This window comes from Tympanuchus pallidicinctus, unplaced genomic scaffold, assembly GCF_026119805.1.
Source record: "Tympanuchus pallidicinctus isolate F22 unplaced genomic scaffold, pur_lepc_1.0 scaffold20, whole genome shotgun sequence".
NCBI lineage: Eukaryota > Metazoa > Chordata > Aves > Galliformes > Phasianidae > Tympanuchus > Tympanuchus pallidicinctus.
In genome coordinates, this window is record NW_026294722.1 from 3,250,350 (window position 1) to 3,277,018 (window position 26,669).

The 26,669-nt window shown below is 55.0% G+C and overlaps 1 protein-coding gene across 1 annotated transcript in view; it reads left to right on the forward strand.

The window, feature by feature from the left end:
- Positions 1 to 18,516, forward strand: part of CDH22 (cadherin 22) — a 58,610-nt gene extending 40,094 nt beyond the window's left edge. Inside the window, exons 8-12 of the mRNA XM_052683965.1 lie at positions 2,479 to 2,615; positions 7,846 to 7,967; positions 8,145 to 8,262; positions 14,041 to 14,292; positions 15,129 to 18,516. Of these exons, the coding sequence (XP_052539925.1) occupies positions 2,479 to 2,615; positions 7,846 to 7,967; positions 8,145 to 8,262; positions 14,041 to 14,292; positions 15,129 to 15,658 (1,159 nt within the window). The 3' untranslated portion in view covers positions 15,659 to 18,516. The remainder of the gene's footprint in view (positions 1 to 2,478; positions 2,616 to 7,845; positions 7,968 to 8,144; positions 8,263 to 14,040; positions 14,293 to 15,128) is intronic.
- Positions 18,517 to 26,669: the final 8,153 nt, after the last annotated feature.

Genomic DNA, 26,669 nt, shown 5'->3' on the forward strand with positions numbered 1-26,669 from the left:
GAAGCACTCTTTTTCAGAAAGCATTCAGTTCCCATTTGCCTTTTTGACGCTAGCTGTGTATTTCCTGAACGTAGCACTGTTTCTCATCCAAACCATTGTATTAGGTAATACGGTGATGTGCTGTGTGTGTGTGAGGCTGTTTGGATGGAAGCCTTTTGTTTTTCTCTCTGCGGTGAGCCTGTGCTCTGATTGCGTGCATCCCAGGCTTTATCAGCACTGGGAAAACGTTGCTTGGGATTTAAGGTTCTCAGAGATATTCTCGTCTGGCATTCAGCAAATCCAGAGGCACGTGTTGGACATGGGCATTTCTCAGAGTCCAGCAGCACAGCGAGAACTGCAACCTGCTTCAATACAAAAGGGAGAGGAGGAAAAAACAAACACAACAAAAAGCTTTTCACCCAGTGGTTGAAAAGCTCGCTATTAACAAAACACATGGCATAAAATGTGCTCCTCGTTGCGTTCAGAAGGAGAAGTGAAACAAACTGCTCGAGAAATGCATTCACGAGAAAGATGAGCACCGAGAAAGCTGTCTAAATTAAACAGTCGCTTGTAACATCCAGACCAACAGGCAGTGCCAGCAGGAGGAGAAGAAAATGGTTTACAAGGTCTGCATCCCAATCAGAGCTGGGCACTGCAGTTCCAGATATGGAGCAGCAGCAGCTGAGCAAGGAATATAGTGGCATCCTCCCCCTAAGCACATGGAAGACATGGGAATGATGGTGTCCCTCCCTGGGCAAAACATCAGTGGGACAATGAAGGGGAAATGGGACTGCTGGAGGGCAGCACAGACTTTGGTTGATAAAGATCCTACTACGCAATATGGCATCAACTGAGCAGAACTGGATTCCTTCCCACTGGAAGCCCTGGTCTCCGTGGGGGTGGCCATAACTCCTTGGGAAGGGAAGGCCACGTGGAGCAGATGAAGGGCTGTAGGTCCACTTGGACTGGCCACATTCAAATCTCAGCCCCACATCAGTGATGAACGCAGGCAGCACCCAGAGCTCTGTCTCCTGACAGCATTGCACTGAGGAGTGCAGCAGCAATGACAAAGGGATCAGATTTCTACTCCGGTTTGTGTCCTGCTGTAGGATGTGGGCAGTCAGTCCTTCCCAGCCAGCTCTGAAATGACAGAAGACAAGCTCAGCAGTGAAGCAATTAGAAGCACAAGAAGTGCTTACCGGTGACACCACGGTGCTCCCTGCACCCTCTGGCCATGCAGGCAGCTGCTGCCAGATGTGATCACGGAACAGGACGTGTTAGGGGTCAGCAGCTGTGGGAGAACAATCGGAGCAATTACACAAACGTATCAGTTGTGCTATTGGAAGGATAGCAGATTTTGTCATCCTGATTTCTGTTCCTCCTTCTAGCACAGTGTTGGATCTGCAAGGGTTACCAGACCCATCCTGTCCCTTCACAGTTGGTGAGTGTGGAGTGGATGAGAGGTTGCAGTATGTGCCAGTGTCACTGTCCTTTGGCTCCATGTTCATAGATGCTCCATTTCCAGCTTGGAAATGGGGCAGGAAATGCAGGAGGGCTGGGAAGTCCCTGGGATGTGGTTTGGTGATGCCTGGGCTTTGTGTGACAGATCCCCGTCACCTCCAGGGGAAGACAGACATGCAGGTGTGGAACATGATCATTTGTGCACGTGCACCAGTGAGATTTAGACAGCAATTTTCCCTTAACTACAAGCAAATGCTGTTGTACATTCTCACCCCCGTCTGCCTGAGAAGGAGGGAGCTGAGGAATGCAATCTGGTGCTGTGTAACAGTGAGGGCTTGTAGGCGCAGAGCCATTGGTGTGCCGTTTGGGTCCCTGAATCAGGTAGGGATGTTCAGCTGTGTGGATGGGTGACCTGGGAGGTGACCTGCCCCCCGACTGGCTCCCTCCTGGACCTGGATATGGGAGGTAGGAGGCTGCCCATGGCTCTGTGCAGCATGGCCATGCCTGGAGTGCCAGGCACATGAGCTGCACACCATGAGCTGCACACTGTGAGCCACAGGCACTTGGAGCAGTCGCCACGCAGAGTGCCTGTGTCACCCCTGAGCATGCTGCCAGCCTGGGGTTGCCCTGAGCCCTGCCCGGTCTGTCAGCTCTCCAGCTTGCTTTGTCCCTACATTCATCTTCCTCCTGTTGTTGGACATGTGACCGAAGGCTTTAATTTATTCCCAGCTCTCCTCTCGGTAATTTATCCTTTGTGCTCTTTGCTGTCTTGTATTATTTAATTCTGTAAAGCGCTCTGGGATGCAGCGCGTATGAAAGATGCCGTACACAATGGCATTATGCTGCATTGTTGTGATTTGTAGGCCTTCTGGATTTCTAATTCCGATCGCGGCGGCGGCGGTGGTTATTTGTGTTACGGCTGCACCTGATGGCCGAGGTTGGGTTGGGCTTCCCTTCCAGCCCTGCCTCCAAACAGGGCGCCAAGGCTCCCTTTGGCACGTTCCGTTTTTCACATTTTCCCCTCTTGCCTGCACCCAGGTACGCCATTGACCGCAGCACGGACACAGAGAGGATCTTTGACATTGATGCCAACACGGGTGCCATTGTGACAGGAAAGGTCCTGGACCGGGAGACAGCGGGATGGCACAACATCACCATCCTGGCAATGGAAGCAGGTGAGCAAAGGAGCAGCCGTCTGGGCTGGACCGCAGTTTGATGGTCATTTCCTGTGGCCATCTTCCCTATGGCTGTGCCACCACAGGGCCTGCACTTGCAGTAAGCACAGGATCTGCTCACACTCAGCTGGGAGAGGCAGGAGGGAGCTGAGTGGTTGCAAGGATTTTGTTGGTTGATCTTCCCTCTGTCTGCGTGATCCTGAGGCGATAGAGCCCAGCTTGGATGTTTCCAGCAGAAGTTCTGTTTGCCGTTTCTATTCCGGTAAAGAAAAAAAAGAACAAACCTGGTCCTGCTGCTCAAAGAAGCTTTGAATAAACTCCTCTTGAGGAATGAAAAGAAAATAATAGAAGCAAAGGGAAGGCTTTGATTCCCTGCGGGTTCTGTGCTGAGGGTAGGAAGATGGTGGGGTTGCCCTGGGCATCCTGCTGCCCTGTAATGTTTGCACAGGGCTTTGGTGCAGGGTCTGTGTTGGGTCCCCAAGGACCTTAGGGAACACTCAGATTCTCCGTGTGTTCCTTTTTCTGAGCATTAAGATGGAGACTGACTTCCATCCAAGGCACTGTGCTGGGAAGCAGAAAGGCACTGCCAGGTTTTGTGCTTTGGCTGTACAACACCTCCCAGTTCCCGCGGACGTTTGCCAAAACCTGCTCATGGGATGAAGCCTTTCCTGGGCTTTTCTCTGACACACCCCACAGGGTTCCTGGTTCCCTTTTCTTTGCTCATTCTGAATAGGAAGATGCCATTCAGATTCAATGCACCAGGGCTTTGGCTGAGGGCCCAGCAGTTCCTTGTGGCTGCAGAATGGTCATCGTGGCAATAATCCGCTCATTTAAGGCTGCCCCAGCAAGGGCAGTCAGTGACCTGGCAGACCCCACTGCCCTGGGCTGGGACCTCTGTGGCTCTGTCACCCATGGGATGCTCTGTGCCCAGGGGTGGGTGAGCTCTGCACGGCAGTGCCCCGCTGCCGGGGGAGGAGAGCTGATGGTGCTCAGCATCCAGAGGAAACGTGAGGTGACAAGAATCAGAAGGAAAATATTTATACGCGGCATCTAAGATTTCAGAGCAAGTCAGTAAATGCTGCAGCTCCCCTCAGGCAGGAGCGCCTGTCAGGCTGCATCGCTTCAAAGCCAGGGAGACTCCAGCGCTTCGACTTCTCCCATCAGCGGGCTCTGACTCATCCATTTTAACTGCCCAGACATTCCTCCCCGTGACATTATCCTTAACGTTTTGTAATCATGAAATATTAATGACTGATATTGAATTTAAAGCACAATTTATGTCTGAATCCTCAGGCAGAAAGGGCAGTTGTAAAGGTAAGGCCTTCAGAGTGACGGGGGGGGAGACTCAGGAGCGGGGCATCACAGCACTGCCCTGGGGCAGCTGGGGGCCCTGTGCTGGCAGTGTGTGCCCCACAGCTTTGCAGCAGTGCTGCCTGGTGTGTGCTCAGTGGCACACATGTGAATGCCCATGCTGAGGCTGGCATGGCACTGCCCAGGGGTGTGTAGCCATTCTCCACAGCAGGTATTCATCCATAACTGAGGTACAGTGTCAGCTTTGGTGGAGATGTGAGCCTTATAGAGCCAGGTGCCCAGCTCTGAATCTGGTTGGGGCTGGAGGGAAGCTGTGCCCCGGTGAGCAGCTGGGGTGCAGTGTCCTGAATCTTGCCTTTCCATCCCTGGCAGCACTGCCCTGCGGGGGTTTAACAAGCAGCAGCTGCTGGGAATGTGCCAGCTGGCAAAATGTGCTCCTGTGGCCAGGCTGACTGCTTAGATTTGCACAAGACCTAGCAGCAGGTGCTCCTGCTACAGAGACCACATCCAGGGGGGTATGCCCCACCTGTAGATAACTTGAGAGACTGTTTGCATCCGAGGAGCAGTAAGAGAAGCAGCAGAAGGCTCCTGATGTGCCCCTGCAGGCTGCTGCTGAGCGCAGTATTTGGCCTTGCAGCAGTGCAGCCAGCGGGAAACATGGGAACCGTTCAGCAAATCTGGGCTGGGACCAGGCCAAGCACTCCCAGAAATAAATCTTCATCTCACTCACAAGCTGTTTACCTTCCTTGGGCTAATATTAGTGATTCTCTTCCTGTTTTCCTCTTTGCTCATGTAAAATGATGAGGCCTTGACTGCTGTGTCCACTGCTGGTAATTGAGATGATAAATCTTCCTGCTGGAGACTGGCTTTAATCAGAGCATTGTGTTTGGATGCGATTTAATGACTCTCATGCTGCTGAGTCTGGGCAGGGCTCAGGAGAGGTGAGAGCCATTTGTATGTTACTTGGCTGCTCTGTTGTTTCCACTTTGCTTCCCTGGAGCTGCGTCGTCAGCCCCAGCTGCTGGTGTTGGCCCTGTGTCTGAGGAGCTGTGCCCCAGCCAAGCCCCTGCAGTGTCCCTGCTATCTGTGCTGCGTTCCACAGTCCGCAGCTCTGCTGACAGCTGTAGAGCTGCCCTGTGCTTCACAGCTGGAAAGCAGCGGTCCGTCCCAGTCTGCATTTTATTCTCCCAATTTGCTGAGACGGTGAGGATTAAAATTCCACTCCTGGCACTTCTGACTTCTCCACTGATGTAAAAATTCTGAATTCAGTATTGTACCAATTTGGTCTTGATGCAGAAGAGAGTGGCTTGTGTGCTGTGCCCAGTGCAGAGACCCCGAGGAGTGCCGCAGCCCGTGGCCCGGGGGGCTTTCCTGGAGCTGGGCTTTGGGCTCCAGGAATGCTGCAGAGCAGCTTTCTGTCTGTGATGTGGCCACACAGCAGGACAGTGCAAATGGTACAGCTGCTTCAGCGCAGCTGGGTTTGGGTTTGCACAACAGAGGTTTGGTTGTGAAAGTCCAAAGCACTTCATTGTGAATTTGCATGAGGGTCTGAAGAGGCACCAGCTGATTCCCAGCACAGTGCATGCAACTGTCACTGCCCTTCTTTCCTGCTGCAGAGGGGATGGTCGAGCATCTCCACAGCCTCTTCCCATCATTGCCATCTTCATCCACACAGCTCCCAGTGCTTGTGGAGCAGTGGGGCATCCTGCTGGCAGCTGTCTGGGAGCCTCTGCCTAGGGCAGAGCCCGGGTCCCTTGCATGATTGCTTTCCTGGCTAACTGAATTAAAGAAGCCACTTGGGGCTGTAAGTTCAGCCAGGGCATTGATCTCAGTGTCGCTGTGCAGTGAAGCCCTTGGATGACACCCAGCCCAGGGAGTGCTCCCATGGCAGCACAGGGAGCAGAGCTGTTGGGGAGGTGCTGCAGCATGGAGCTGCATGGCACAGCTCGTGATGCAGCATCTCCCACACCATCAGGCCTAGGTTGGCAGAGGCAGCTGCCAGCCATCCACCCGCTGCGTTCCCAGCATCTCCCCTGTGTTCTGCGTGTTTTCCGTGTCTCTTTCCTCAGTCTTTGCAGATTAATAGCATTCCAACTCCTGGAGGAAATGCAGGAACCCGACATGTTTAATTTTAATTTAGGGAACCGTTTAGGTAGCAGCCTGGTTTCCTCGCTGCTGTCAATCAGGTTTTCTCAAGGCTGACATCAATTAGTTTAAAAATATTGAATGTAATTTTGCCTGACACAACATATTGCAGCCACTGCAAAATATAATTTATTTTAGAAGAAGAAATAATTAAACTAATTTGCATGTCAGTCAGCTGAGCTGGGAGAGACACTGCCACGGAAAATGACTTTTTTCCTCCGCGGTCGCGCTCAGTCCCTCCGCGGCACACAGTGCCCTGTTCTGCTCTGCCTGGTGGTGGTGAAGAGAGCATTCATGTGAGGGGTGGCAGCGTTTCTGTGCACGTGGAGGTGCTGCACAGCTGTGCTTTGGGGATGCAGCAGTGATGCTGGCAGTACTGCAGCGTGCTGTGCGCCTTCCATCACCGCCATGCGCTCCTCATCGCGCTTCTGATCGTCATAAATCCACTTAACGCTCCGCCAGCCGCAGGAAGGGTGTTTCAAAGATGGTTTGGAGATATTTTTATCAAACGCATCCAAATATTTTTCGTGTGTTACGCCTGTAAATTCAGGTGCTGGCTGAAAGGAAGGGGGGGAAGTTTATAAGGAAAGCGACTGAGGAGCCTTCACATAGATCATGGTACCGCTGGAATAAAGAGGAGCGGATTGCGCTGCTGAGCTCGGTACTCCTGGAGATGGCTGCATCAAAGGGGGTCTGGGAGCACTTGGCAGTGCTGGAATCTGCTCCTGCACTGGGGGAATGTGATTGGGGAGGGGAGGAGGGGGACCTGGGCTGCTCCTGCTGCGCTCTGCCTCCTCTTTTCTCTTTCTGTCTCCTCTCCTTCTCTCAACGGGGCAGTGCCAGATTCCTTGCACCATAGCACTGAAGTAAGGGTCTCCATCTTCCTACAGTGAGCTGAGGATGGTGAAGCAGTGCTGTCACCCTTCTCCTTGCAGGAGCTGAATTGATTTCCCCTCAGATCCTTTGCAGCCCCAGTGGGTACAGAGCACTGCCCCCGGGTCCCCACTCCCTCCTGCTCCACTGCCTCCCACTGTCTCTCCCTTTGGAAGTGATGGCAGTTTGTTTCATTGCACCAACATGCTTTTTAAAATAACACGGTGTTCCAGGCTTTTAGTCACGACTTCTGCCTCCCTCCCCCAAAAGCAACCATCTAATCACCAGAGCAGCTGCTCTGGGTGAGAGGGAGTGATAATGCACGGGTGAGGTGAAGGCAGCTCCAGGAGGGGGCTCAGGTTCCTGGCTAATTATGGAGCAGTGTTAAATCTCCCCTCCCTTGGGTCCTCCTCTACTGATACATGGGGGACAGTATTAATTTTGTAGACAAACAGACAGCAGAGCTCCTGCCTGTGAGAGGAGAGGCACTGGGTCTGTCTGAGCTGTAACCTCTGGGTGGAACAACGGAGATGGAGAATGAGGAATTCCTCATTCCTGGAAGCATGTGAAGAGCTTCAGGAAACATCAGGCCCTCCACAGTGATTTGCTGGTAGAGAGGGCACCCTGGGGCACATGCTGTGATCAGAGCTGTGCGTGTGGCTCCAGGCTCTGACCTGACCGTGGGGCCTTGCTCCCAGCTGGGCAGAATGGGCTAACAGCAGATTGCTGGGAGTCCTGGGCACACAGCCCAGCATTGGGCTCACTTACTGGGAGACATGGGCCGTGAGGCCAAGCGGTGCTTGACCCACCACAGCCATAGGCAGATGGGATGAGGAGGGCTTGCTCCCTACCAGCAGCAGATGGCATTTCCTACTGCAGCTTTGGTTCTCCTTTGTTTCAGATAATCATTCGCAGATGTCGAGAGCCTCTCTGCGCATCCGCATCCTGGATGTGAATGACAACCCTCCCGAGCTCGCCACCCCCTATGAGGCTGCAGTGTGTGAGGACGCCAAGCCAGGCCAGGTAGTGAGCAGCCCCCGGCGCTTCTCCCAGAGCTGTGCCAGCTCTGTGCCACCAGCAGTGCATGCAGGGCAGGGGCTGGTTTGGTCCCTGTGGTGCTCCACTGTTTCATGCCCTCAAACATGACCCCACTGAGGCTGTGGGGCGGCTGTGGTGCTCACCTCTGCTCTCTCCCCACAGCTGATCCAGACAATCAGCGTTGTGGACCGTGATGAGCCTCAGGGTGGTCATCGTTTCTACTTCACGCTGGCACCTGAAGCCACCAACAACCACCACTTTTCTCTGCTGGATGTTAAGGGTAAGCCCTGCTGGTGGGTGTGAGGGGCTGTGGCTGTGCTGGGTGCAGCTCAGGAGCTCATAGGTATCCCTACAGCTCCTGGTTCTGAGATGGGCCCATTGAGTGTTTGCATTTTCTTTTACTGGGTCCACCAGATTCCTCCTTTGTTGCAGAGCGCAGTCTGCTCAGCTCACTGTGTTTTCGGAGCTTGTGATCCCTTCTTTGGTGTGAAATCTCCAACCTGCCTGCAGGCAAGGAGATGCCTGTTTGCAAACAAACCTGCAAACAATGCCTGTTTGCAGCATTACCATTCATCCCTCTGCAAAGCATGCCCTAGAGTGTGGGTCAGCCCCAGACTGCCATGAGGGTAACTGGGCAGCGCCCTGCAGATGGGCAGTGGCCATGGGAGCAGCCCCAGGGATGCTGGAGGGAGCAGCAGTCAGGCTGTGTTTGTGTGGGTGGTGGCAGTCCTGGAGGGCAGTTATCATGCCGTTCCCTGTCTTTAGTGGGTGTTCTTGGTGAGTTTAGGTGCTGATTTCAGGTAAGGACAGCAAGGCCCCTTGCAGCTAGTGGGGTCTTCTCCAGCCAGATGTGTGTTTGCCACAGGGACCAACCCAGGTGGGGGCCAGCAGACTGTGCAGCAAGGCTTCCTCTCTGTTTGGCATTATTAGGGTTGTTCAAACAGAGCTTGCAGCAGAACTTCCAACAAAATTGTGGAAGAACCGATATCGTTGTGTGTCCTGAAAAGCACAGCTGTCTCTGACCCACGACCCCCCCTGCACTCATAGGGCAGCTGGTCACCAGACTTTTGCTTCTTAGCATGTAAGCAAGCTTTAATCCTCCACAAGATTTTGCCCCACGCCCAGCGATTAACTTCCTTCCCTGACCTCAGGAAAACATATGGGAGCTCTGTTCCATGCTGGTCCATCCCTTCCTGCACCCTAATGTCAGCTCTGGGGCTGCAGTGCCTGCTCTGAGCCGGGCTGTGCTGGACCCAGGCTGGGGTCCTGCTGGGATCGCCGCTGGAGGGACCTGGGACTCGGCAGGGGCTGCTCCACTGCCAGCAGCATTGGGGTCAGCCCTGCTCGTGCAGTGGGGCTCATGGGCAGGGACCCCAGAGCCAGTGCTGCAGGGCAGAGCTGCAGGAGGGCCCAGGATGTGCCCCCCTCCCCCCCCCAGAGCTGCTGCTCTCATGAGTGGGACGACGCGCTCATCACGCGGGGTAATCCTCTGTGCTAAATGATCCCACAAACCTGCATGTGGTGCAACACTGCATAAAATGAGTAAAAGCTGGCGTCACCTCCCGCCTTCTGCTCTCGGTAAACAAATGCTGTTGCTGCAGGGTTATTCCCAGGGTGTTTGGAGACCCTCCCAGTTGCCAAGCGGTGCTTTCTGCCACAGCAGGAGGCGGTGGCTGCCTGTGCAGATGGAGGCATTCCTCACTTGTGCTGTGCGTGTGCTTTGCTGTCATCTCCCTTTGGTTTCCCCCTGCCCTGACTCCTCCGATCCATAGCAAGCCTTGGTTGTGCCCCTCCTCTCCCCTGTTCCCCCACTGCACTCCGTGTTGCCCCCCGCCCTTGCCTCGCCCCTCTTCCACTTATCTCTCCTCCTCCATATAAATATCAGTGGTGACAAACTGCTACCACCAGCCCATCTGTTTCTTTGTACAAATTTGTAGCCAGTTTTGAAACGTGATTTATAAATATTGCTTTTGCAGCCAAAGAGTGACACTGATGGATGTCAGCACAGATGGATCCGCTAAGCTCTCGCTTAAATCCTTCTCATTTTTTGCTTTGCACCTTCTTCCTTCGGCTCCCACCAGGCAGCAGAAAGCCGTCTCGGGAGGGTGGTGTCCCCAGGGACCAGCATCCCTTTGGGAACACTCTTGTTGCAGTCTGTTCTGCAAAGTGCCTGCAGTTACCGCCTGCAGCCCCGCTCATCAGCGCCCAGTGGCACGCATTGCTGCCTGCGCTGCCAAGAGCTGCCCTGGTGCCAGGTCAGGGATGTAAGAGCGAAAGGTGACCCTGCAGGACGTTCTGCATTAGCTGAATTACCGCTGGAGCCGCGTGGAGGACTCAGGCTTTTAGAAACAGCGCTGTTTCCTATTGGCATCTCTCGCTTTCTGCTCTCGACCTGTCCAAGTGAGTGCTCGAGCACTTGCTAATTCGTTAGATGTGAATGAAACGTCGTTTGTGATAGCTGTGAACCCAATCTGGAATGCAGATGCTTTAGCAAATAAAATGTCCAAAAGAGGAGATAGTGCTGGGGAAGCTGGCCTTGCCCAGGTTCGACCGGTGCCTTTCCAAAGCCGTTCACCATGCTGTGACTCCTAACTCACCTTTTGTGGGGCCTTTCTGGCCATAGAAAATTGATTACAAAAGGATTAAAGGCAATTAAATCCTGAAATCATGTTCTCCAAGAAATGCTAATTGTGTTGGAAGAGACAGTAGAGAGCATCTAAGCCCAGCAACCTGGAAGGGTGGTAGATAATATGGAGCGACACATGGAGCTATTGACTCCGGAGCTCAAGGGCTAGGCAAGCAGATGTCAGAACTCTCTGCAGGTCTCATTAAGAGCTTGTAATGGCTGATAGAAGATCTAAAAATCATTGCAATCAAAAGCAAAATGTTAGGATTTGGGGATTGCCTCAGGATAGACAAAGCCTCCTCCAGCCCTGCAGGGATGCCTCTCTCAGCATGAGCGGCGCAGATGCTGATCGAATTTGGGGTGAAAAAGAGACATCGAACCTCTGCGAGGGCTGAGCCAAAGGCAAAGGAGCAGCAGTGGTGCTGTGGCCTGGCATTCAGAGAACTGGAGAGCAGAAACAGGCAAAGGGGAAAAAGGGATTCTTCTCATAGCAGCTGCACCCTCTGGGACTGGAAGGGGTCCCAGCAGGGACTCTGCATCCCCCGGGAATGGGACACGGAGGCTGCAGAGCAGAAGCAGAGAAGGGAAAGGTGGGCACCCACTGAGATGTGGGAGAGGGCACAGATAGCAGCACCCAGGTCAGAGGTGGTCACTGTCTTCCGCTGTGCTGGTGCTGATCAAGATTGAGTTATGAGAAGGATTTATTAGCTCTGTCTTTGAAGCTGCCAAGAGCCTCTTTGGAGAGGGAGTCTGAGAGACATAATTATTTCATTATTCCTAGTCGTGTTATGCTCCCGTCAGTGTATATTGCATTCCTAAGCACTCCTCTCTCCGTGCACTGACTGGTCCCTGTGCTCTGCTCACGTTGGTTTCTGCCTTTTTTGATTGCTCCTCTAGCAGGTAGAGGTGCTGCTTCCTGACCATTGCAGCAGGTGATACCGTGTGGCATGGAGTAAAATCTCTGCGTGTTCCTGGACCCTGTGCTGCCTTTCTCCTGTCAGCAGCTGGGAGGGTTGTGCAAGGCACAGGGATCCAGAAGGTGCTGGGGAGGGGCACGAGGGTGACAGCAGGCGGAGGAGTTGGATGCAGGCACTGCTGGGGCTTGACGGGGGTCTGCCCATGGTGAGCAACATCCCTGGTGTGCACATGCAATTTCTATGGCTCTTCCTCCAGTAGGACGTGCTCACGTCTCCCCATTAGAAAAGAAAAACGTTGCTTTGTGATGACTGAAATAGTTTGGTGCTTGTAGTTTTTGTCTCTCCCATGCACCATTTCGAGTTGCACAGCCCCTTCCTGAGCAGAGGTTTCTCACACGGAGCTGGCTGCTCTGCTGCTTTATTTTCACTTTGTGGGTTCAGCAATGAGAATATTTCTCCCTCCCGCACTGGGCGGTGCGGAGCTCGGTGGTGCAGTGCTGTCAGAGCGAGCTGAGGGTGGCAGCTGCCTCTGCAACTTGCATGTCTATTTCCCCTTCATTGCCACAGACCATTTCTAAGCACACAGCATGCAGTGCTGCGAGGCAGGCCCTGCTCTCAGCAGGCTGCAGACTGAAGGAGATTCCTCGGCCCCCCGCTATGAGATTTGGAGATGCACGCTGGGGCTGCTCCCTCGGTCCCATGGGGTGGATATGGTGCAGGGGACTGGTGGGCCAGATCTGGGAGTGGTGCCTTGTCTGAGCTGCCGTGACCACATCTCCACCATCTCTGGGTGCCCAGTGCTTGCGATCAGCATGGACAGCTGGGAGCTGGTCCTGGCCTCTCGCTGAGATAGCACCATTAATGTTATTTATATCTCCCTGCTACGCTGCAGCAAGCTGAGGGAGCGGCACCGAATGAGATCGTGTTACCTTTGTGCAAACGATTAGCATAACAATTCAATTTTTCCCAGCTTAGCCTTGGTAGGGAATAGGAATCTGCTCTGCTCCTCCCTCCCACTCATTTCTGCACTGGGCTGTGCTGTGCCTGGAGTCACAGCTGTGCTGCAGCCCGAGGGCAGGGACCCCAGACAGCCTGCAGGCATAGAAGCAGCACACTGCTCTGCAGGCAGTCCACTGCCCTGTGCAGGCTGCCCACACTGCAGCACTTGGATCTTTTCTGGTTTGGGAAGCGTGAGCCAGCGCTGCGTGCTGCAGCCCTGCAATATCTGAGTGCAATATTGCCTTATTGCTGCCTTGTGATCTGGGCTCTGGGGTGGTTGCCTTTCTGAAACGTGCTTTGTGGGCAGGGAGGAATGAGGTTACCTGGAAAATTCCGTTGGTGGATGAAAGGTGCTACATCCAAAGGAAGAATTCTGCGAGTGAAAACCACAGCACAGCTCTGCATGGAGGGACAAGGTTTGGTTTTGAATCCTGGCTGTGTGCCATTCAGTGCAGCTCTGAACGTTGGTTGGTGTGGTCCTCTGCCCAGCGTCCACGCCTCTCCTCAGCTGGAAGGCGAGCTGAGCTCTTCAGGGCAGACCTGCATTCTCACGTGAACTGGAAGAGAAATGTTTTCCTGCCACCTTTATGCCTATATCCCAGCCATCCCCAGCAACACAGCCATGCCAGCTGAGCTCCATGCTATGCTCTGCCCTGGCAGCAGCGCGGTGCCCTGCGACCTGCCCGCATCCTGCCCGCCCCGCTGCCCTACATGTGGCTCCTGTCCCTCTGTGCCCCGGTGCTCCCAGGCTGCACCGATCCATACAGCAATTTCCGTGGTGGCAGTCGGCCCAAGAGCCACGATTAAAATAGATGTCTTTTCCGATCGAATTGCTGATTGATACAGAAAGGGGCCAGTCCAACATAAATCAGGAGCAATGAGGAGAGAGGCTGCAGACAGCAGCACCTTGCTGCAAACAGGCCGATCTAGGTTTTATTAGATAAAGTCTGCAGACAGTCGGCAGCACCTTCTGACATCTGGCCGCAATTGTTCAGCCACTGTTCAGTCCTTTGCTGTCCATCTGGTTCTTCTGCTGGCCGGCTGTGAGTGGCACACACACAGGTGAGCAGGGAGCAGAGCTGATCCCAGGCCCTTCTCCTGTCCTCCATGCTCTGGGTGGTGCATGGCTGCCCAGGCTCACCCCTGGCCCCGGAGCCCTGGTGTGTCACACAGTGGCTGTGTTATGGTACTCAGTGGTGCTGCTGAGCCCTTGAAGCAGCCACATTTGAACAGATGGAGCTGCTGGCTCAGAGGAGCTCAGCCTGCTCCTGCACAAGTTACAAAGGATCCAGGGAGTGCTGGGCTGGGCTCCTCCCCTCTGCCTCTTGGGCCTGGGGACAATTAGAGGTGCACAGCCCCTGCTTAGCTGAGCTGTGAGCACTGGAGTTGGTGTGTGGACAATAATTTGTGCCTCTCTGCACCCCGAGGTTTCATCCTATGAGCAGAGCAGCTCATACTGACCCTGCTGTTTCTATGACGGAAATGACTTTGCTGTGGCTTTACTTCTTCCCTGCAGACAACACAGCTGCGGTGCACACGCAGAGAGTGGGCTTCAATCGCCAGGAGCAGGACGTGTACCTGCTGCCCATTTTAGTGGTGGACAGCGGCCCCCCGGCCCTCAGCAGCACAGGAACGCTGACCATCCGGGTCTGTGGCTGTGACAGCACCGGCGCCATCCAGTCCTGCAACAGCACTGCCTACGCCATGTCAGCAACGCTGAGCCCCGGCGCCCTCATCGCACTGCTGGTGTGCATCCTCATCCTGGTCGGTGAGTGCTGCCCAGGATGCTGCATCGGCTCTGGCACTGCGTGTGCTGGAGCACCGGGGCACAGTGTGGAGAAGCAGAGCAGTGTGGACTTGTCTGTGTGTGGGAATGCGATGGGGCTGGAGAGATAATGCTGCAGTGCCCTCCGGTAAAGCGCAGGGCAGCTGGAAAGCTGAGAGCTCTTCAGCAGCGGGGCTGGCCTGCAGCTGGCTGCTGAGGGCTGCCAGGGCTCAGGGGAGTCCCCTCTCCTTGGCATGGCATGGTTCCCCGTCTCCTGTCACATCTCCATTTAGAAAACCCTTTCTCATAAGGGGCACTTTACACTGGTTTCATTTTCCAGTGCAGTGCAAACAAATTTCTGCCTAATTGCCCAAAAGAATAAAGTGCACGTTGGTGCTTAAAAGGTGATGGGCTGAATGGATGATGATCCAGGACACATCTGTGGCTTTCTGCTCATGCTCCGTGCCATCTGCTCCACAATTGCCCTCACAACATTTGGCTGCCGCTGTGATTCATCCCCCCCTTTTCCAATGCATCTTCCCCAGTCTCCATCCGTTTGTCTGTCCAGCCGTGTGCTCATCCATCTGTCCCTCCCGTCTCAGTGGCTGTGCAGCATGTAAGAGGGATCTCCCGATCTGCACTGAGCCGGCACCTCTCACAGGTGCTGATGTGCCACAACTGTTGCTCTCCGGCTGGTGGGAGCCGCCGGGGCTGTGCTCTGTGCTGCCGGTGCGCCCTGTGCCAGAGGGGTTCTGCCTTTGTGCCCTGGTGCAGGTTGAGCGTGCTGCTGCTGCACAGCACGTTGCCTGCTCCGACAGTCTCTGTGCTTCCTCCCCCAGTGCTGGTGCTTCTGATCCTCACGCTGAAGCGACACCACAAGAGCCACCTGGCATCCGAGGACGACGAGGACATGAGGGACAATGTCATCAAATACAACGACGAAGGAGGGGGCGAGCAGGACACGGAGGCTTACGACATGTCCGCCCTGCGCAGCCTCTACGACTTCAGTGAGATCAAAGGCGGGGACGGGGGCGGGGGGCCGGGAGAGGGAGGAAACCCGGCCTCTGAGCGCCATGCCCTCCCGCAGTGGGTGCAGAGCCCGGACCTGGACTTCTCCGTGTTCAGAGACTACATCTGCAGGAAGGTGGAGCAGGCGGACGAGGACCTCTCCGTGCCGCCCTATGACTCGTTCCAGACCTACGCCTTCGAGGGCTCCGACTCTCCGGTTCCCTCGCTCAGCTCCATCAACACGTGGTCCAGCGGCTCGGAGCAGGACTTCTCCTACCTGGGGGGCTGGGGGCCGCGGTTCCGGCAGTTGGCAGCGCTCTACGCGGGGCGCCGGGGCGAGGAGGACAGCGAGGAGTCCTAACGGCACCGCCGGACCCGCCGGGGGCAGTGGGTCGGGGGGCTGCGGCGGTGCCGGACGGGCTGTGCCGTGGGACCGGGGGTCGGTGTGGGCGCTCCTTCGCGGTGCTCCCGGTCGGAGCTGTGCCACAACAACCGCGCCGGGCGCCCGCGGGAGCGCTGTGACCGTCATAATCTCCTTAATGCTGATCTCCGTTAAAGCACTGCACATTAATTTAAGAAAGGGAAAAAAATCTAATTCGAGAGCATTTGGAGGGGGGTTGTCCCCCACAAATTGTCATTTAAATAGATCCGTTCAGTGAGGCCCATTCAGGAGGAGAAGAGCAAACCGGGAGCCTTTTGTTGTTTAAATTGTTTTTGTCACTTGAGTCTCAGAGCATTTGGAGCGCTTTGATTTCTTTAAGAGCTTTCCTTGCAGAGGGAAACAAGCTTTTAATTCTGTTCTGCTTTTTTTTCGCTTACGTTTGCTCACTTTTTGGAGTCCTCTCTGTGCGCAGGGGATGCTCACGCTGTGGCTCCGCGGGCTCATCCTGCGCAGAGCGACTGCTGCTCGGCAGCTCACTCCAAAGCGCGCTTCTCTGCTGAGCTGCAATCGCTTCTCCTCTCAGCTCTGACATCTTTCCTGTGCTTAACCGAATGGCGGTGACTGGATGGAGTCTCTCCTGCCTTCCTGTGCTGCGGGCACTGGCTGCAACATCCCAGTGTGTCCCGTGGCCCCGTAGTGACAGATGGGGACGCCCTACTGCTGTGGGGGCACGGTGCCGTCCCAGCGGCGGTGCCCTGTGAGCGACCCGCGTGGGCACCTGCAGCACAGCTGCTTTGCAGGAAGCCTCTGGTTCTGCCAGGTGCACTGGGAGGAGGCAGGAGGGATGTGTCGTTGTTCTCAGCTGCAGGTGATGCTGGAGGAAAGCGCGGTCTGTGGCTCCTTATCTGTCCGTGTTGAAAACAATCAATGATACAGATAGGTAACTGATAAGGTCTACCAAGGTCTGACACATCTTGGGCTTGTCATTGGGTTTGTCCTTTTTGTTTAGCCACAGGCAATGTTTTCTATCCTTGGAGAGGGTTTGAACTTAAATGTAGGTGCGTGTTTGTTTTACGCTGTTTTGCTTCCCGGCCGTTGGTGTCAGTCCTCGGGCCTCAGCATGACTCCCAGCAGTGGAGAGGTGCAGGGATGCCCCTGCCCCACAGCCCCCATCTGCACTGCTCCTCCTGTGGCCGCTGCACTCAGCTTCCTGCAGGGCTGGGAACTGCTCACTGCTCAGGGTCCTCCGGTCCCTGTGAAGGAGGCTGCAGGCAGCCGCACTCGGCGTGCCGCTGGTTCACTGTGATGATGCTGGAGAGGTAGCAGGGCTGATGGGAAGTGATGCCCTGATTCCCGGAGCGGGAGTATGGAGAAAGCCCTCTTTTTCCTCAGGAATGTGTACTTGTTTTCCTTCTGGGCTAAAGAGCTGCGTCCAAACCTCTCCGGAGCCGGCCTTTCCTTTAGCAAAAGTGTTGTGCAATAGTAGGGCTCTGTCTGTAGGAGATGGGGTCTGACAGGGTACGTGTTTAGCCACCTTCCCCTTGGGTTTTCCCCCATCCTCAACCAGCCTGTCCTCCCACACGCATGCACGCACGCTTGCGTCTTCATTTCCATCCCCCATGTAAATACACGGGGAGAGCAGGGCCCAGCAAAGCACTGCTCCGCTGCACCGCCCGCGCTCGGCCCTCCGGTGACTGCAGGAGGAGCTGTAGCTGCCACAGTTCTCTATCCAAACTAAATTAGGAGGTTGATTTTCTCACCCTTGTTATTTTTTTCAAGGTCTTTCATGGACCTGGAAATAAATTATTTCCTTGTCATCTAGCCTGAGTCTTATTTCCTTCTTTGCCTGGTTCTGTTTCCTGGTACCGAGCTTCCAACAAGGTCCCTGATCGTGTGCCCAGAGGGCCAAGGGCAGGCTCTGCTTATCCACCTCTTCCTGTTTTTCAAAGAAATGCTCATCATAAAAAGCATCTTCGTGGGAAAGGTCTGTCTTTCTAAGCTGAATTGGAAGGAAATGTTGAAAAACCAAAACACACTTGGCTTTCTCCATCTTTTGGACAGGAGAACGCCACTCTGCTCCCACCAGGACTCAGCCGGGACCCACCCAGCACCATCCCCGAAGCAAACTGCGTGCCAGACGACAGAAGAAAACCTGATCGAGCATCCTCACCTCATCCTTCCTTAGCCAACAGCGTTCCCGAATGCTTCTGACAGCAGCGACCCTCAGCGCTGCTCTGCCGCGCGGCCCGGCGCCCCGGCGCTGTCCACGCACAGGTGCTGATCGCGTTCTTCCCGTCGTCACCGGCACCGGGCCTCGATTGCGAGCACGTTCAGTCACCGTGATCCATATTCGTGTGCATCGCTGCAGCATCCCGTTATCAGCTGCAGAAAAAAAAAAGAAAAAAAGAAAAAAGAATTCTCCTTCAAACCCAGTTTTAATACTGAAGTGATGTAAATAAACGACGCTGCATCCTGACTGCGGACAAAACAATTGCTGGTGGTTTTCTTGATGGCAAGAGACTGGGAAACGAGCAATGTGACATTTGCCAACGATGTGAGATGCCCTGGCCCAGTGTGCTGCCAGGTTCTGGGTGCAGGGGAATGCACAGCTTGGTGGTGGCATCAGTGTAGGTCAGTAGATAACATGGGGAGAAAGTGAAGCTCTCCATAAAGCAACAGTCATTTAAGTAGCATCTTGCGGCCTTGCTTTGCAAGACACTGTTGATCCCCAAGGTCTTGAAGTGTTCCATATCCACTGCCATCCCTGTGCCTCCGCTCCCATCCCGCTCCCCTGAGCATTCACTTCATAGCAAGCAAGAGACGTTGGTGGCCTTTGATGGCAGCTTTCAGTGAGATGCTGTACCAGAAGGGAGCATGGATGCTCAGACAGGGAAGGTGCACTGCCCACTCCTGGTGTTCAGCTGTTTCTCTTTTCACAGTTGCTGTGGGTGCTTTGGCAGCTGCCAACATTGAGGAGGCCTTTTTGCAAACATCGCCGTTAATTGCCCACACGCAGCAAGTGTGTCAGCACTGCACTCCCAGCTGTGTGCTTCACAGCTTTGGACACATTGGCACCAATGGCTGTTTGCAGAGAGCTATTGACAGTTGCTGTGCATTTGCACCTTGGGTTTCCAGCCCAGAGCTTTCCTGTTCAGCTGCAACAAGAGCATACAGAGTCCCTGAGTCCTGCTGCCCACCAGGCACCTGGACAAGCATTGTAGTTACTGTGGAACATCCTGGGGGCTGGGCTGTCCCAGCAGCTCCCACTGACGAAGGGAGCAGCCTGCAGTTGGTGTGCTCCTAACCAATGAGTGCCCAATATTGAGTGTGTTGGGTCTGGGCCATGTAGGAGGATTTGTGTCCTGATACTGTGGGGGAATGGAGAGAACTCATAGCAACGTACTGACAGCCAGAACCAGACCCTTCACTACAAGAGGATTATTGAGAGTGCTGATTGCAGAAGAACCTATGAAGATGTTTTGAGAGCTCCACGCAATGCCCTCTCAGCACAGCTCCTTATGAAGAAATGTTTCTATAGGCATTCCTCTTTCCATAGGCACTCCTCTTTCTTCAGCAGTTGCATGGCTGCTCTGTGGTGCTGCTGTCTGCTGCTGTTGCCAAAGCAGTAGCTCTGCTCCTGGGGATGGCAGCATTTGCCACAGGTTTGTTCTGAGTGTGTCCTGCAAAGTTTGTGCCCCTGTGCTCACGCACCACAGTGGCACTGGGCACTGTGTCTCCTGGCAGTGCTGAGCAACGTTATTTTAGCATCTTTTCTCCAGCAGGAGAGGTGGTAGAGCCTCCTCTGGGAGGAGGCAAAAGATAGATGTGATCTGCTGGGATTGTTTAGGGGAAATAAGAAAGACAGTGATATCTGTATCCCCAGGAGAAAAATACATCGCTTGTACCCAAGAGCAAGCAAGGCCTCAAAGCCTCTGCCTCCCGCTTGCCTGGGTAATTAGCTGCTTTTGAAAGTGATTGGCTTTCCCTAAAATCCTCCAAGTAGCTGCTCCATCACCAGCAAGTGGCTGCTTTGACCGCTTCTGCCACAGCTGATAGCATGGCTCCCCACACCCTGCTGGTTACCAAGCCCTCAGCTTGCTCTAGGGCAGGTATCAGATTCTCACTGCTCTGAATAATCTCAGTTTGGGATCTCTGCACTTCCTGCTCGGTGCAGACAGCAGCTGTGCTTTGTTTGGGGTTTCTCCTTGCAGCAGAGAGCTGAAGGGCTGCAGCTGGATAAAAGCTGTGCTCGCTGCAAGCACCTGCTCTGCAATGTGAGCACTGCCCCTGAGGGGCCCTGCTGGGCTCTCTGCTCACCCCAACAGCTGCAAAGGTGTCCCGAGTTGCCCAAACCCCCAGCACCGCACTGGAGGGAAGCCCAGGCCTGGGATGAGCCTGGTGATTCTCTTCCAGGGCAATGTGGGTTCAATGACAATCCTTCCAGTTCTCAGGGAAAGACTTTCAGCTTTGCAGAGAGGGATCCCACACAGCTGAGCAGGATCTGTTGCAGTCGGGAGATGCAGCCATTGTACCAATACAGCGAAGCAGAAAGAAAGAGGGCTCACTGCCCCAGCTGCAGGATGGCTCTCATGTTGTGAGTGGGCAGTAAGGAGGGGCAAAGCAGCAGCAGCAGCAGCAGCAGCTGAGTCCCCAGCATTTGCTCCTCTGTTCTGTGCTGCTCGGCGCACTGCCGCCGCCTCTCTGCTGCTGCCTCTGCCAGTTGGTGGTGGTGGGATGCCAAGCACTTGTTCTTAGACATCCTTCATCTCTTGCCAGGGACAGCGAGTGTTTGCAGCACAGGGCTGTAGCCACACCGTGCTGCTGTGGACGTTTTCCATCCGTCTGTGTTGCTGCCATAGAGGGGCTGCTCAGGTGAGCCCGAGTTTTGTCTGCCAATGGCACCAGGCAACCCGTGCAGGATGCATCCCCGCAGCGACTGATTTAACCATGGTGATGGGAGAGGATTTAATCCCTCCTCTGCTGGGGAAAGCGCTGCTAACAGAGCCATCCATGGCCATTACAGCCCCAGCAGCTCCATGCGGTCAGAGGCTGCTTACCTCCAGCCAGGAGCGGGCAGCTGCCGAAATCCCTTCACACCACATGCAAATTAGGCATTGGAAATGCTCATTACAGCCAACATGACACACCTTCATTATTCCAAAATAATTGTCTGAAAGGCTGAGCTCGCTGCTCAAGCTTCACTTGGTGCAGAAACGTGATAAAAAGAAAACAGGAAGTGCAATCAATGCTTGTAATCCTTTTAAATAAAAAAGGTACTTGCTAGTAGCTGCCAACATCTTTAAAAAGCTGTGATTTCCCCAGAGAGAGCCCTTATCAGCCATGACTGCGTGTCATTCCGGCTGTCTGTCAATCCATCAGAATCCAGTGCCACTGACATTAAGAAGCCAGGCATTAAGATTATCACATTTAGCCATAATGTAGCACAGATTGTGTTGACATTTGGAAAATATTCCACCACAGGACCCATTTGACTTCTATACTTTCTACCTAAAGAAAAGAAATGCTTTGAAAAGTTGCCGTGGGGCCCTGCCCTCTGCCTGAGAAGGGCTCAGCTCTGCCCACATTGGAGAGAGAATGAGCCAGGCATGGGCTGGGAGGTGCTTGGCCACGGAAACAATGGTAAACGACCTCAAATGAACTGATTAATCTCTTAAATAACTGTGAAACCATTTTCCAGAAAAAAAAGTTAATCTAGTCTAAATGGCTCTGGTGCTTTTCCTGGGCTCCAATCAATATGTGGTCGCTCGCTTTTCATGTGTAATTCACAGTAATTGCAAAAGAGCGTTTTCTGAAGAAAATGACATTCTGCAAGAAGAAATGCAAAGAGAGATGAGGGCCAATTAGCTTCAAATCCCAGACCGAGCCCTGCTCTTGGGTGCCTGGGAGAGATGGAGCAGCACAGCAGCTCTCTGTCCTGGGTCCTCGCCAGGGTGGCTCCAGTGGTGCCAACACCAGAGGTAAAGGAGACTACGTGCGGAGCCTTGTGGTCCAGCTGTGGGTCAGTGCAGTGCTGCCCTGTGCCCTCAGTCTCCTGCATGCTGGCGCATTTCCCTGCTTCTCCCCATCTCTTGCTGTCTCCAGCCTTAATATGGGGCAGGAGGAGCACTGATGTGGGGTGGCTGGAGAGGCAGCAGATGGGTGGAGGGTGATAGAAGCCCCCATAGCCAGGGCTGCCCTAGTGCTGTGGTCTTGCCCAGGCCTGGCAGTCTAAAAGGAGAACAGGCACGAGGAAGCCATTGCTTTCTGTCATCTGCTGTAAAACCAAAACATAATTTTCCAGGATGTCATTCTAATTCTAGTGGGAAAGCTTATTACGTGTGATTTACCCATAAAAAAGCCTGGTGACTTACGATCGTGTGTCCGTGGGTTTGCCCATCAATCCATCACGGGGCTGCGGGGTGGAGGGCAGGGAAGCACGGTGCAGGACCGAGGTGAGCCTGCTGCTGTGATTGACATGCTGCTTTCACCATCCATAAAGCTTCTGACATATTCCTTTTGGCTCAGTGCAGATCCGCACTGCTGAGCTCCAGCACAAATGTCATTAAAACATGTTCTACCCATGGTACCTATAAATAATTGAGGCAGCAGGTCTGTGCTGAGCACCGTGTTGCAGCTCTGCTCCTGCGCGGAGGGGGGCCGGGAAGATGACCTTTCCTTCTCCCATTTACCACCTTTGAATTCAGGAGGTGTGTGGGGACGGAGCATACTCACATCACTGCACTGTACCCCAGGATGCTCCCAGGGCATTGGGGGTGTGCAACCTGCAGCAGAGTGGGCGCAGGCAGAATGCAGTGTGAGATAACGAGGTCCTGTTTGCAGGATGGATGGCCTCAGCCCTCCTGTACAGGGCAGGCATCGCTCCTGCGAGCTGCTGGTAGGTGGGCGAGCGACAAGCAGGGCAGCAGCATGGGTATGGGTGTGCTGCTCAGCCCGGGAGCAGGTGCTGCTCCTGGCAACAGGGCTCCCGCTGTGCCATGAACAAATTGCTTCTTTTCCTCCTTCTCATGACAGCCACCAGCTGCCCCGTGTCAGTGGGAGTCATCATCAAGCCTCACGCTGAGGGAAGGCGCGGTGCCAGCATCTCTCCCCTGCCACCCAGCAGAGCAGCACAGGGCGGTTTGGGGGTGGAGCAGCACACCTACGCCCAGTGATAGAGCTGTGGCCCTGTCCCCAAACTGTGCAGAAGGGGTCCATCTGCCGCTGCCGATGCCCACACAGAGGTGGTACAGAGGTGTGTGGCCACACAGCATTTGTACACCTCTGTGCCACCTCCGTGTGGGCATCGGCAGCAGCAGAGCCACGTGGATGTGAGCACAGCCACTGCTCCACACGGCATGCAGATGCCCTGACAGATCATGAAGGTATATTAAATAGCAGCTGTCGGGCTCTTCCTGAACACAGCGGTAACACAGTTGGGACCGTCGTGACGCCTTCTTAATTTCAACTCATGTTGTCTTCCAGCCACGTGCTAACGAGGGCTAATGAGGAGATCAGCTTGCTGTTTGGCCTCATGCTTTGCCACAGAGCTGCTGCTCTCCCCAGCCACAGGTGCTTTTCCCCTCCTTATGGCTCAGGACACAGGGTGGGATCAGGGGATGCTCCTCTGCATGCAGAGGCAGAAAGACAAACACTGCAAAACGCTGCTGTTTGCTCACCTTTGTGTCTCTGCATGCAAGCATTAAAAAAAAGAGGGATAGCCTCGCTGCACAGCAGCCATAAATGCTCCAAGAGGCCTCAAACACTCACACCGGCGCTTACGCCATATTTGCATACTTGCTTAATAAAAAATTATGACTGTTCAAAGCCCAACCATTAATTACCCAGCATATTTTCTTTTAACTCCCCCCCTTTTTTTTTATTACAGACTAAGCTGTTTTCCTGCTTACTCAGCAAAAACTCCTCACAATTCCACCAGGATGAGACGTGCAATAAATATGTACTTATTAAGCGTGCATTACAACTACACAAGCTGGGAGAAGTAATAACGGGCCCAACATAAAGCTGAAGTATTTATGCATGTACCTAGGGCCACTTTAGCTATTTATTTTCACAAAGAAATTAAATTAGATAGTTTGATGGCTCTCAGTGTAATTACGGTGGGAATTTACATAGGCTCCAGCCCGTCAGGAGGAGATGTGCGATGGAAGGAGGACGGGCTGGGGGCGTCCTGCTGAGCCCCACGCACACGGCGGTGCCACGGCCGCAGTGTGGACTCCATGGGAAGAGCTGCCTTGCAAATAGACTCCTGGTAAATGACAGAGCACGGCCACGGTGCCAGCTGGGCGCAGCATCCCGCCGGGTCCTCCCGCCGCAACTCCCAGCTGAGCCGTCAGCTCCCCGCGGGAAGCCCGGCAATTACTCCGCTCCCTGATTAGCGCTGATTGCACACCCGCCGTCCCAGGGCTGCCGACCCCCCGCCCCTGCGGGACTGAGCGCTGCCGGCTCCGAGCTCCCTTCCACCCCTTTCCTCCCCCTCCTCCGGCCCGGCCCCAGGAACCTCCGCAGCCCCCGAGCGGCCGCCCCGGCCTCCAGGGACTGCTTCCCTTTGTGCTCGTCGTCCCGCGTCCCCTTGGTGCTGTCCTATGTGTTCCGACGTCTCTGAGTTATTAAAGATGGGAATTTAAAATAGCACAGAGGATGCACAGGTTTTGTGGAGTCAGCACAGGGGGGTGACAGGGAGCTGCCGGTAGCCAGCCCAGCCCCTACAGCGACAGTGTCCTTTAATTACAATTGATAACCTGGCATTTCTCCACCAGCACTCAGCATCACCTTGCCGTGGGGCACCGGGCATCCCGAGCCCTGTCCTGCCCATCCCCACAGCTCGGGCAAGATCTTCTGTGCTCCTCTGTTTGCACACCATTTATCTAATCCAAACGAAACCTTGGCAAGCTGCCTTCCCAGGGAGGCAGGGGCATCTCCTGGAGCAGTGCCCTGGCGCCCGCGCATCCCGCGGCGCACCGCTGCCTGCTCACCCTGCAGCAGCTGCTTCCAGCGGGGGCTCTGGCAGCTTCCAGGCACTGGAGATGGTGTTTGCTGGCAGAGGGAGGGGTGGGAGAGCTGCCTCTGCCCGGGGCGCAGCTGGGCTGGGAGCAGGCGGGCTGAGCGCTGGGGCCAACGGCGGCGGGATGTCTGCTTGCCGAGGTGCGTGAGAATCGCTGCTCTCCGGTGAAACAGGAGGGAACACAGCTCAGCAATTACAGCACAATTAGCTCAAACAGCAGGTTGATTGTAAATTGCAGCTCTGAGCCAGCTACAAGTACGGAGCGAGTTGCAGGCGGGAGCCCTTCTGCAGCCCTGCTGCTGCCCGAGCCAGGCTGGGGGTGGAGAGACTCGGCCCCAAGCAGCCCCTGCTGGGTCTTCTGGCACCACCCCGCTGCCCCATCGCATCGGGTGCTGAGGACCCACAGAGGTGGTGAGGAGCCCCACGGGCTGGTGGTGCAGTGCCTCTTTAATGCTCCTGCACCAGCTTTAGGGAGCAGCTCCTCAGGGGCAGCCCAAGCCAACCCACCCCAATGGAGCCAGGGAGCGATGAGGCTCTGCGCACGGGATTTGTGGGAGCTGCTGTAGCTGAGCAGAGCAGCACAAGTGTTTTGTGCTAAAGAGATGAGTGGCAATTAACTCCAGTTCCTTTTCTTGGAGTGACCCTGGGTCAAACAGCCCCTTTCCTCCCACCATCTCAGGCAGAGCTGTGGGCGTACAGGCTTCAGTGCTGCTCTGCTGGGGGTAAAGGGGCAGCATTCACCAGTGAGAAGGAGGGGACCTCTGCAGCACAGCAGTGGGACTGTGGTTCTCAGCTCTGCAGCAGGCTCCTGGGGAGCATGGCAGGAACCCCGCATGCTGGGCCGTACTGGCAGTATAGAGCTGGGGGTTGCAGGAGACAACGGCTCATCACCCACCTGTGCCAGGCAGGGAGGGCTTCTCCTAGCCAAGCTGCCCCTTCTGCCTGAGCTGCTAAGCAGGCCAGGGGCTGGCAGCAGGCAGTGCCCTGTCAGCCTGCTGAAGCTGATGCCTTTCATCTCCAAGTTACTGGCTCGTGTCAGGGCAGAACTGGAAATGTCAGGGACTGCTGCAGGGTGACCGTGCAGAGTGGCAGATGGTCAATGATGGATTTGTCACTTCGGATTCAGGCAGTTTTTAAATATTCAGCAGAATCGGAGGTGACAGCTGATGGCAGCAGGCAGAATTTCTGTGCATCTCAGTGAGACCTCCTTCTCCCCCGGGAAGGGAGCATGGCAGGACGAGCCCTGGTGCCCGAGGGGGTGGCTGGGGACAGCACAGCCTGGGATGCGGAGATGGGGCTCTCTGTGCTCCTCAGCTATGCAGGCAAGGATGGTGAAGGGCCCAGCCTGGCCCTTGGTGCAGCCCCCCTGCAGCCCCCATGCTGCCCTGTTTCGTGGTCACCATCCATCCCAGCGTGCCTTTGGGGCACAGGAGACTCTTGCAGTGCCATGCAGCAGTTTGGCACACCCAAGCGCAGCAACGCTGCTGTGGCAGCCCTGTCCCAAGGAGGAAACCAGAACTGGGGCACGGGGCCGGTGCAGCACGGTGCAGCCTGCATGCAGAGCCTTCAAAGCTGTGCCATCCACCCGCCAGGGCGCAGACAGCTGCTCTGCAAATTCATGGTGGCAGCAGCACTATGCGGCAGGCGGCATTACTGCGGTGCTGTGCAGTCGGTGGGGCTGCTCGGGGCCAGCGAGGAGCAGGTTGTCAGAGAGATTCTCCTTCCAGAGCTGCTGGCAGCAGCCCCAACCCTGCTGAGTGCTGCGTGGGAGCAGTCACAGCCGCTTCGCCCTCGAGCTGAGGAGGACCCGATGGCACAAGCTGCCTCCTGCAAGCACTGCAGCGATGTGCTGGGGCAGGCAGACTGCTCCCACCCAGTTCCAGCCCACACTCGGAGCAATTTAACAGCAGCAGAAGGGGGTGGAGGATCAGTATTGGCTGCTGCCATCCCTTCTGGGCACAGCCCTCC